This window comes from Hemiscyllium ocellatum, chromosome 13, assembly GCF_020745735.1.
Source record: "Hemiscyllium ocellatum isolate sHemOce1 chromosome 13, sHemOce1.pat.X.cur, whole genome shotgun sequence".
Lineage (NCBI taxonomy): Eukaryota > Metazoa > Chordata > Chondrichthyes > Orectolobiformes > Hemiscylliidae > Hemiscyllium > Hemiscyllium ocellatum.
Genome location: NC_083413.1, coordinates 64,223,744 through 64,236,154, shown reverse-complemented (window position 1 = coordinate 64,236,154; position 12,411 = coordinate 64,223,744). Strand labels below are relative to the sequence as shown.

At 39.6% G+C, this 12,411-nt stretch overlaps 1 protein-coding gene across 1 annotated transcript in view; it reads right to left on the bottom strand.

The window, feature by feature from the left end:
• per2 (period circadian clock 2) overlaps positions 1-12,411 on the bottom strand; it is an 85,193-nt gene that overhangs the window by 31,476 nt on the left and 41,306 nt on the right. Inside the window, exons 13-15 of the mRNA XM_060834238.1 lie at positions 6,615-6,723; positions 6,388-6,519; positions 3,509-3,617 (exon numbers count right to left, since the gene is read on the bottom strand). Coding sequence (XP_060690221.1) covers positions 3,509-3,617; positions 6,388-6,519; positions 6,615-6,723 — 350 coding nt within the window. The remainder of the gene's footprint in view (positions 1-3,508; positions 3,618-6,387; positions 6,520-6,614; positions 6,724-12,411) is intronic.

The following is a 12,411-nucleotide window of genomic DNA, read 5'->3' as shown; positions in this document are numbered from 1 at the left end:
GATGGGATAGTGTAGGGTAATGAGCGTACATTAGTTCACAGATCTGCACAACACCGGGGGCCAAAGAGCCTGTTCTGCGCTATATTGTTCTATGATCTTACTTCATGCCCAAATATTAATTCAAATGGATTGAATTTGGTCGATTTATTTGGTGCATCACTAAATCACAAAAAGTGTAATAGAACTCCATTATCCCAATCATCTGGATAATCTTGACCATAAGCCTTCAACATGGCCTTTAGTGTTCGATGCTATCTCTTTAGCGCTCCCTGTGATTCTGAATGGTACTCAATAGATTTGAATGGCTTTATTCCCAAGTGATCCATAAACTCCTTGAATAGTTTGGATGTGAAGTTTGATCCTTGATCCAATTGATAGTCCATCTCTAGTAAAAAAAATTAAGCAATTCTTCTACAAGGCTTTAACTGTGATGTTGCATAATGAGATTGCCTCTGGAAATCTAGTTGACACATCCATTATGGTTAATAAGTACTTATTCCCATTTTTTTTGTTTGAGGTAGGAGACCTTCACAATCAATTAAGACTTGTGTGAAAGGTTCCTCAAATGATAGAATAGATACTAAACATGCAGGTTTTATAACTGCCTTTGTGGCAAAATTCAACTTCATCCTTGTGTAGTCCAGGCCAGTAAAACTGTCTTTGTAACATAGCCTGTGTTTCCCTCACCCCTAAATGACCTCCAATTGGTAGCTCATGTGCCACTCACAGCAACTCATTTCTATATCCTATTGGCAAAACAATTTGATGATTCTCTGACCATTACTCATCGGCTTGAACGTGTGGTGGTCTCCATTTCTTCATGACGACATCATTTGTTAAGTAATAACACACAGTTTTACAACTGTTTTAAGTTATCTTTCTGCTATAACTTGATCAGCTTAGCAAATGTTTACCTATTTGCTCCTGCTCTGTGCCACTTACCTGACCAAAAAAAGTCTCAGATAAAGCTCTGTCAGCTTCCTTATTTGTGCCTTTTGATTTCTCCTGCTTCAGCTTGTGCCTCTGATCTTGTGATCACACAATCAGAGAAAATTCATGGATAAACATCCTTCATTTCTTCAGCTGCCTGTGTCTCCACTGGCTTTTCAAATAGAGTAGGCAGCACACCTACCGGTGAATCAGCTCTATCATTTACAAGGACAAATTGTATTCCTGGAGCTGAGAGTTTGTCCAGTACTCCTACCACAAACTCTCCACTCTTCTGTGGACTCTCTAGCCTCACTTTACATAATTGAGCACATTTTCTCTCACCATGAATTCCTGTTACCAGTACCTTTTCAGGCAATAGTCCCTCAGGAGTACATATCTCCTCATCCCTCAGCAGTACAGACTGAGAGAATTCAGTGTCCCTTAATACTGTAACCTCTTTACCTGCTACTCTTGACTATGTGAATAAACTTTACCCTTGCATTTATATTTTTTAAGCAGATCTGGCATTTCCTCCATAATTAATCTCTGATCATCTTGTACACTCTGAGGCAGTTGTCTAACTTCCCTTGTGCTTTTTGTTACTTGCCCAACAAAATTTCCAGGCTTGTCCAGTTTTCTTACATTTAGCTTTCCCCTAGCTCACCAACACTGATTTTGTGTGGCCTACTTTACTACAATGAAAACACCAGAGCTTTTTAACTTCTTTTAACCTCCATTACATTCATAATGTTAAGTCAGAACAACACGATGTAGCAATTTAAAATGAGGACATACTTAAAAGTTGATTTAAAACCCAACTAAAGTCACAGGAACAGACATTCAATGCCACTGGGGTGAAATGATCTATAAGTTGCAATAGAGGTCAAACATAGAGTGATTTTCTTCATTAATGTTACCACTGCTATCACTGGAAGAGACTACACTCATGAACTGTGTATGGGATCCATTACTTCCCAAACTTCCATATCAACTGGAACCATTACTGTACACTTACTGAAACAAATTGCAAAGTCATAGTCTGGGCTGCCTGCTTCAGAATGTTTTGAGTGGTCTAGTCTAGTCCATAGCGACTACACCATTCAATTATTTTATTGTTGATCTGACTATGACCTCAATACACTTTCTAAGGTAACCCTCTTACCTTCCGACTCCCTTTCTTGTGAAGAATCATGCTTCATGTGTGAATAGTTCAGCACAATCATTTCAAAATGACAAAAAGCCAAGTAATTACTTAGTTTACAAATTCAGGCTTTTGAATTATGGTAACTTATGTTACAAAGAATAGATGGTGACTTGTATTAGGCTTTGATTATCATATTGTTGACTATCTTTCAGTGTCTTAAAAAGAATGACCATTGCTCCAGCTTAGTCAGTGAGCACTGGCAGACGTATAATTCAACCATTACACATAGTGGAGGACCTAATCAAAAACCTAACTCCGTCTTAAAGGCACTCAATGACTTGGCCTCAGCAACCTTCCGCAGGAATGTGTCCCACAGATTCACCACCTTCTGGCTGAAGAAATTCCTCCTCATCTCAGTTCTAAGAGTCATCCCTTTTCTAAGGCAGTGTCCTCTTGTCCTAGTCTCTCCTACTGGTGGAATCTTTTCTATATCCACCCCTATCCAGGTCTCAGTATTCTGTAAATTTCAATGAGCCCCTCCCCCCCCACCCCCACCAGCCTCTTAAATGCTATCAAGTGCAGACCCAGAGTCCTCACCTGCTCCTCATATGACAAGCAAAAAAAAAGAAATAACATCAAAGGTTCGAACTGAACCCACAACAAATTAGCCACTGGCAAACTGGCACCATTGCAAAGCCATCATCTACACCACTATGCTATCATCTCTTGTGGTAGAGATTAAGATGTATGTTTACAATTTGAAAATGTTCTGCTTTTAAATAATTGAGTACTATGTGAGATCTGGCTAACATTCTATTAACAGTGTGCATTCGGCGGTCAGCACATGCACCTACTTTTGAAATGGTACTCACATTTTCACAGATTTTAAGAACTTGCACAATAAACTTTATATTTTTGTTATGGAAACATGTTGAGAGGTGAGGAGAAATCAAAAATCATTTTACATGTTTTAAAATATAAATTCAGATTTCCTCTTTAAAATGACTGCCTTTCAAATATGTGCCATCAAAATGTAGTCCCTCACGTTGCCAATTATACTTCCTTCCTCCCATTCTTCTTTTATGTTTGTACTTAGCCAGAATCAAATAACAGGAAATGAATGTTTATACACAAGATATTTACTTTGCACTGAGGTAGAACTATATTTCTGGAGCATTTAAAAATAAACTGCAGTCTTTTAAGTTGTTGCTTTTACAGTGACTAAACAAGTGATCCTCAAACTATTGCAACCTTTCTGCAGAATAACGTCACTCTGCGTAAACTACTACCATTATTACTAGAAATGAATAGCTACAACTCATAACAGATGTATTTGAGCTTGATACATGCACGAAGTCAAGGAAGTCAAAATTATTTCAAGTCAATTCATCACTCGTGTCTAGATAATGAAAGAAATTTAATTAAGCCTATTACCGCTTTTGTGTCTGCGTTTTGATTCACTCTTTCCTCTGTTCTCAATGAACATGGCTTGTCCTTGATTTTTGACCAAATGCACATCCTTACAAATTTTCTGAAACGTCATCTGAAAGAAACAAATGATTGAAGGCTGAAATTTTACAGACTGTTTTGTCTAGCTGCCAGAATCTGTTTTGGGACTTGACAAAACCAAATAGAGAATGAAACAAAAGGCTTTTCAAAATTCGGCAAACAACCCAAAAGAAAAAATACTTTGAAGGCACACAGTCATTAAATCATTAAAGCACACTTAATTACTTTACATTATTTGAATTCAACGTGCTAATATTTTTAACTAGAATATTTGATCAATGCAGCCAAGAATGAACTACTGTCTCGTCAATAACATTCTCAACTCAGCCAGAAGGTTGTGGGTTCCAGTTTCAGTCCAAAAATGGATTCCACAGGTAATACTTTGGATATGCTTAATTGTCATTGCTGATTCACAAGTTCTTTATAAGGCTATCCTGATCACAATCAGACATTTTCCAGTTTTTCAGAGTTTCATCCGAATTATTTCCATTTTCACTTAATCTGCATTTAATTAACTGGTTTTCAGTTTTATATGCTTAAAGTACAAAAGTTTAAGACTTGGAGATGGATAATGTCACCAACCTTTTAAACTGACTGGAGGTATTTGCAATCCATTAGTAACCATTCAGGTCCCACAAAAATAGAAATAATAGCAGCTTCTAATTAGAAGATGCCAATTTGCATAGGTGGTGTAAGTGAGGAATAAGATACAAGCATTCACTTATAAGTTCTTCTTCAGCTCGTTCACAATTGCATGGGAGATTGTGTCTCAAAAACTTGGTTGAGTTTTTAAAGGAGGAGACCAAGAATGTTGATGAGGGCAGGGCAGTAGATGTTGTCTATATGGACTTTAGCAAGGCATTTGACAAGATTCTGCATGATGGACTAATTAGTCAATTTAGATCACACGGGATTCAGGGACAGCTTGCCAAGTAGATACAAAATTGGCTTGATGGTAGAGACACAGGATGGTGGTAGAGGATTGTGTTCTGGTCTGGGGCCTGCGACCAGCAGTGTTCCGCAGAGATTGGTGCGGGGTTCCCTGTTGTTTATCATTTATATAAATGATAATATAGGAAGCATAGTTAACAAATTTGCAGATGACATCAAAATTGGCGGTATAATATACGGGGAAGAAGAGTATTTAAGAGTTCAAAGGGATCATTGATCAACTGGGCCTACAGGCCGAGAAGTGGCAGATGGAGTTTAATTTAGATAAATGTGAGGTGTTGCATTTTGGTAAGATGGACAAGGGTAGGGCTTACACAGTTAATGGGAGGGCCCTGGGGAATGTTGTCAAACAGAGACTTAGGGGTTCAAGTGCATAGTTCCTTAAAAGTTGCATCACAGGGTAGACAGGATGGTGAAGAAGGCATTTGGCATGTTTGTCTTCATTGCTCAGACCACTGATTATAAGGATTGGAAGTCATGTTGTGATTGTACAGAATGTTGGTTTGGCCACTTTTGGAATACTATGTACAGTTCTGGTCACCTTTCTACAGGAAGAACATTGTTAATTTTGAAAGGGTGCAGAAAAAGTTTACAAGGATGTTGCTGGGACAGGAGGGTCTGAGTTATAAGGAGAGGCTGGATAAGCTGGGACTTTTTTTTTCACTTGGAGCATGGGAGGTTGATGGGTGACCTTACAGAGGTTTATAAAATTATGAGAGGCACAGATCAGGTGAATAGCAAAGGTCTTCACCTAGCGTAGGGTAATTCAAAACTAGAGGACACAGGTTTAAGGTGAGATGGGAAAGATTTAAATGGGAAACGAGTGGCAGTTAATTTCTACACAGAGGGTTGTTCGTATGCGGAATGAATTGCCAGAGGAAGTGGTAGATGCAGGAACAGTGAAAATATTTAAAAGGTTTTCTCCCACAGCACCAAAAATGTGCAGGTTAGGTGAATTGACCATGCTAAATTGCCCTGTAGTGTTAGGGGGAGGGTAAATGTAGGGGAATGGGTCTGGGTGGGTTGCGCTTCGGCGGGTTGGTGTGGACTTATTGGGCTGAAGGGCCTGCTTCCACACTGTAAGTAATCTAATCTAATCTAACCTAACATCTGGACAGGTACATGAATAAGAAAGGTTAGAGAGAGATATGGGCCAAATGCAGGCAGGTGAGACTAGTTTAGGTTTGTAAAACTGGTTGGCATGGACACCTTGGTCTGAAGGGAGTGTTTCTGTGCTGTATGACATTTTGACTCTATGGCTCTAAATCAAAGTTCTGATTTAGCCCTAAACCATAGCTAAATTAGCAATCTCAGCTAGGTAGTAACATTCTCTCAATTAGCTTCAAATGATTTGGAACAAGTGGAGTTACGAGTGAGAGAGCTGGGTGGGAAAGTGGCGAGGAGGGAAACCACAATTGGTACAGAAGTAGGAAGCAAGACAATTGGAGAGCAGTGATTGAAGGGAATTGTGAGCAGGCCTCACGAAAGTCAAGTAAAGGATGCAAAATGAATAAATATTCCTTACAAAAAGAAGCTACAGCATTTTTAAAATAAGCGACTATGTTTTGAAAAGCAATCAAACAGAACTCCTCACACTAGATCTAAAATGGCACCAATTGCATCATATAACGCCAAATTGGTAGCCCTGATTTTAAGTATGTCGACTGCCTCCATTACATCCACAATGTTAAGTCAGAACAACACTGAATGTGGCATTTTAGAATGAGGACTTACTTAAAAGTTGAATTGAAACCCAACTAAAGTCACAGGGATAGACATTCAATGTCACTGGGGAACTGGCCCAACTTCAATTTGTATTACATTCAATAAGTTACAACAGAGATCAAACTTACAGGCTTATTCCAGTGACTTTCTTCATTAATGTTACCACTGCTATCACTGGAAGAGGCTACACTCATGAACTGTGCATGGGATCCATTACTTCCCAAACTTCCATATCCACTGGAACCATTATTGTAAACTGGCTAAAATGGAAAAGATAGAACAGTTTTAATAAGCAATGTGCTAACCAAATTATGTTTATATTAAAATACACAATGAAAATATCAATTAGCTTTACCTGTAGCAAAAGCTGACGAATTTGCTCAGTGATTGTCTGGATTTCAGGACTGAGCGTCTTTGTTTCAGTAATTCCCGGATTAGCAAATACATCTTCATTCAATGGTCCCCTGTAAGGATTGAGGGTTAAGTGAGAATTTTGTACATCTTTTCTATGTGATTACAATCACTTCTGTAAATTTTGACATTCTGTCAATGTTATTTTGAATATTTAATATTTTATAGGTTGTTATCATCATTTTATTTTAAGTATTCAAAAGATACATCGCAGCTAATTTGGTTTCATGGATAGTTGATGGCAACTTGGGTCAGAGTAACAGGACGTAGAGACAGCAATCATGATGAGTTTGGTCCCTAACCTAATCCCAAATGCATGGACCATCAATCAAGTATACAAACTATACTCCAAGAAGTTCACTTATTTTAGTGAGTTAGATTATCAAAGTTTTTTTTAAACTAACAGTTCAAATAGTTGATTATTCATTCTAGACATTCTGGAAATAGATGCAATTTTCCTTTCACTATGTCTAATTTCACCTTGTACTTATCTACAGTTTAGAATTTCTGCAATATGTGCAGCATGTGACCGACATACATACATGTGTTACAAAATTGCTAATGACTGAGCTGTAAACAACAAAGCAGCTGAGATGCTACATTGGTCAGGGAATCAAAAGCTGCCCAGGAGGTACAGATGAGGTAGATGTTATGTACCATTGATTTTAGACCAATACAGCTAATTTTGAGCTTGTCATTCCAGCTGACATTCTCACACACGCTCAGTTGAACAGCTATTCAGGAGTACAAAAGACTCCCCCACTACGGCTGTCTAAAGTGCTACCAATACTATCAAGTTAGCCACTGATGAATTTCTTTTGGCTCAGTTTGAGCTCGTGGAACTGCTTGGTGCTTTGAAGAATCAGATTAAGTTGAAGTCATAGAGTCACAGAGATGTAAAGCACGGAAACAGACTCTTCGGTCCAACTCATCCATGCTGACCAGATATCCTAAATAAATCAAAGACCCACTTGCCAGCATTTGTTCCAAATCCCTCTACCCCTTCCTATTCATAGACCCAGCTAGACGCCCTTTAATTGTTGTAATTGTACCAGCCTCTACCACTTCCTCTGGCATTGCATAAACGCACCACCCTCTGCTTGGTAAAGTTGCCCCTTAGGTCCCTTTTAAAACTTTTCTCCTCTCATCTTAAACCTATGCCCTCTACTTTTAGACTTCCCCTTCCTGAGGAAAAGACTTCGTTAGCAATTTTTGAGAAGATTTGCAGGTCAGGTTAATGATAAATATATAAGTTAGCTTGCTAAGCTTGAAGGTTTGTTTTCAGATGCTTCGTCACCATGCTAGGTAACATCATCAGGGAGAGTCTCTGGTGAAGCGCTGTTGGTATGTCCCACCTCTCTATTTATAGGTCTTGGTTTCTTAAGGTGGGTAATGTCATTTCTAGTTTTCAAGGGGAGGTAGACAGGATCTAAATCGATGTTTATTGATGGAATTCTTGTTAGAATGTCATGCACCTAAGAATTCTCATGCAGGGCTTTGTTTTGCCTGTCCTAGGATGTGTGTTTTGCCAATCAAAGTGGTATCCTTCTTTGTCTGTATGTATGGTAACTAGTGATAGTGGGTCGTGTCTTTTGGTGGCCAGTTGGTGTTCATGTATCCCAGTGGCAAGTTTCCTGCTAGTTTGTCCGATGTAGTGTTTTTTTACAATTCTCACATGGTACTTTGTAAATGACATTAGTTTAACTGGTAGTATCTAATGGATCCTTTAGGTTCATTAGTTGCTGTTTAAGTGTGTTGGTAGGTTTGTGGGCTACCATAATGCCAAGGGTCTGAGTAGTCTGGAAGTCATCTCTGATATGCTTTTGATGTAAGATAATGTGGCTATAGATTTTGTTGCGTTGTGTTTGCTAGTTTGGGTTTGTTTCTGAGGAATCGGCGGATTGTGTTTATTGGGTACCCTTCTATATATTTGTCTATTTACCATATCCATGTCCCTCATGATTTTATAAACCTCTATGAGGTCACCCTTTAGGCTCCGACATTCCAGGGAAAATAGCCCCATCCTATTCAGTCTCTCCCTATTACTCAAACCAGTCAACCCTGGCAACCTTGTCAAGTCAATAAGAAGTGGTTCCTGACATGGAGAATACCTTCTATGACTGTAACAGTTCTGGTCAGATCACTTTATCCCGTTCATAACATGTTACAGTTGCAATTCCCTTTGAGCTACAATGAGAGAGCAAAAACGAAGAGGCAGCAAAATAGATGTGTGGATGAATACTCAGTAGGAGGTTTTACCCACCATTAGTCCTCCAGGAATATTTCACTTGGAGCAGTGTTGACTTATCTACACTTCAGGAAGGAATTACCCACATAATCTGCAGCATCAGAGCAAGGCACGTTGTTACAAAAAGGTGGTTATGATCTGGAGTTCAAATGCCTCTCTCCTGCAGGAAGGTGACAAATGCACTTTGTGCAAGGAAAGGGGTGTTCACTGTGTTCTCTCTCTATACCAAAAGGCAAACAACATGTGCATGACTTTGTAGAGGTGATGAGATTTCCCAAGAACGCTCATGAGTGTGACATCTAAAATATGAAGAAGTACTATAACCATAATCATGTGCTGAATGTGCAATTAAATGAAACCATTTATGAAGGGAATGCTCACTGTGCTGACAACAGTCACAATGCTCTCATTCAGTCTTTCAGTCACCGTCACAAATCAGAGCGTGGTTCAAGGGAACAAAGGAAATCTTTAATTATGGCTAATGACTCGACATCAAAAGCTATCCCACACATGGTCAGCATATATAAAAAGGAAAGCTATGCTGCCATTCAAACAGCAGAGCAGACCACTGAGCCACTAAAGTAAAAGAAACAAAGAACTGTGGATGCCGGAAATGAGATAAAAAAAGCAAAAACAAAAACTGCTGGAAAAACTCAGCTGGTCTGACAGCATCAATGGACAGAAAGCAGAGTAAATGTTTTGGGTCCCATCATCCTTCTACAGAACAGGACTTTAAAGTAACTGCCCCGCTGACTGGACGACTCTGGAGAAGCTCACTGGAGCCTATGTTCTGCTACATTCTCCACAATGTGGTCATGATGTAGGCATAGCTCTGGTCAATAGGAATAACACAAAAAACTCAAGAGAAGCAGCAGCTGACACATCTCCTTAATAACTAGCCTGTCTGCGAGTGCTCATTCAACTACATTCCTCTCTACCTGCAACTCCACTTTCAAGGAGCTATGAATCTGTACTCCATGTTCTTTTCCACAGTAAATACTGATGCAAAATATTAATTTAGTATCTCCCCCATTTTCTGTGGTTCCATACAAAGGCCGCCTTGCTGATCTTGGAGGGGCCCTATTCTTTCCCTAGTTACCCTTTTGTCCTTCATGTATTTGTAAAAACCTTCTGGATTCTCCTTAATGCTATTTGCCAAAGCTAACTCATGTCCCCTTTTTGCCTACTGCCTTTATACTCTTCTAAAGGATTCACTCGATCTATCCTGCATAGACCTGACATATGCTTCCTTGTTTTTCTTAACCAAACCCTCAATTTCTTTATTCACCCAGCATTCCCTATACCTACCAGCCTTTGCTTCCCCCTCACAGGAATATACTGTCCCAGGACCCTCAATATCTAATTTCTGAAGACTTCGCATTTTTGCGAACATCTGCCCCCCACTCAGCTTTTGAAAGTTCTTGCCTCATGCTGTGAAAATTGGTCTTTCTCCAATTTAGAACTTCAACTTTTAGATCCGGTCTATCCTTTTCCATCACTATTTTAAAACGAATAGAATAATGGTCGCTGGTCCCAAAGTGTTCCCCCACTGATACCACAGTAACCTGCCCTGCCTTATTTCCAAACAGGAGGTCAAGTTTTGCACCTTCTCTAGTAGGTACATCCACATACTGAATCAGAAAATTGTCTTGTATACACTTAACAAATTCCTCTCCATCTAAACCCTTAACACTATGACAGTCCCAGTTAGTGTTTGGAAAGTTAAAATCCCCTACCATAACCACTCTACTATTCTTACAGACAAATGAAATCTCCTTACAAATATGTTTCTCTATTTCCCTGACTATTAGGGGTCTATAATACAATCCCAATAAAGGTGATCATCCCTTTCCTTTTTCTCAATTCCACCCAAATAACTCCCTGGATGTATTTCTGGGAATACCCTCCCTCAGTACAGCTGGAATGCTATCCCTTGTCAAAAACACCACTCCCCCTCCTCTCCTGCCTCCCTTTCTATCCTTCCTGTAGCATTTATATCCTGGAATATTAAGCTGCCAGTTCTGTCCATCCCTGAGCCACATTTCTGTAATTGCTGTGATATTCCAGTCCCATGTTCCTAACCATGTCCTGAGTTCATCTGCCTTCCCTGTTAGGCCTCTTGCATTGAAATAAATGCAGTTTAAACTTATTAGTCCTACCTTGTTCTCTGCTTTGTCCCTGCCTGCCCTGACTGTTTGACTTGCTTCTGTTCTCATCTGTACCAGTCATAGAGTGATCTCTTTCCTCACTAGCTCCTGGGGTACTCCCCTCCCCACCTTACTAGTTTAAATCCTGCCGAGTATCTCTAGCAAATCTCCCTGCCAGTATATTAGTCTCCTTCCAATTTAGGTGCAATACATCCTTCTTGTACAGGTCACTTCTAGTTCGAAAGAGATTCCAATGATCCAAAAATGTGAATCCTTCTCCCATACACCAGCTTCTCAGCTATGCATTCATCTACTCTATCCTCCTATTCCTGCCCTTACTAGCTCATAACACTGGGAGTAATCCAGATATTACTACTCTCGAGGACCTCCTTTTTAAATTCCTGCCTAACTCTCTCTATTCTCTATTTAGAATCTCAGCCTTTTCCCTTACTCTGTCATTGGTTCCAATGTGTACAATGACCTCCTGCTGTCCCCTCTTCCCCTTGAAAACATTCTGCATCCTCTCTGAGACATCCTTGATCCTGGCACCAGAAACGTCTGTCTATACCTCAGACTAGAGAGTCCCTTAACACAATTGATCTCTTGGAACCCGACACACCCCTCATTGCATTAGAGCAAGTCTCAATACTAGAAAGTTGGCTGTTCATGCTACATTCCCCTGAGAATCAAATCACCCATTTCAAAACAGTATACTTGTTTGAAATGGGGATAGCCACAGAAGACTCCTGCATTACCTGCCTACCTCTCTTACCTTTCCTGGAGTTAACCCATCAATGTGACTGTATCTGCGATATTTCCCCCTTTCCTAAAACTGCCAGCCATCATATCCCCTCGCTCTTGTAAATTCCTCATTACCTCTGTTTCTCCAACTGATCCATTTGATCTGATACGATTTGCAACCAATGGCATTTATTGCAGATATAATTCTCAGTAACACATAAACTCTCCCTTAACTCCCACATCTACATCACACTACTAAAGGCCATTTTTGCTTCTTTCAATCTACAGACCCAGAAAATAACACTGTCTTACTCCTCCACAAAACTGCTCCAGTTAAATTAATACTATTGGCTTATATTTTTCATTTTAACCAAGAGACATATCTCAGTATAATATATAATCAAGAAAGAACCCAATCTACAAACACCAAAGGCAGTAACTATGCAGGTTCAGTGCTATGTCAGTTAGCAGTGTGGGTCTCTTTTTCTGTCTCTCTCTCTCTCTCACACACACTGACCTCACCATGTGCTTTCTTTGTCTGTTCCTCTCCCTTTTAAAAGTGCTGTTGTTTTGACTTTGTTTTCGCCAAAGTTCCAAAACAATGC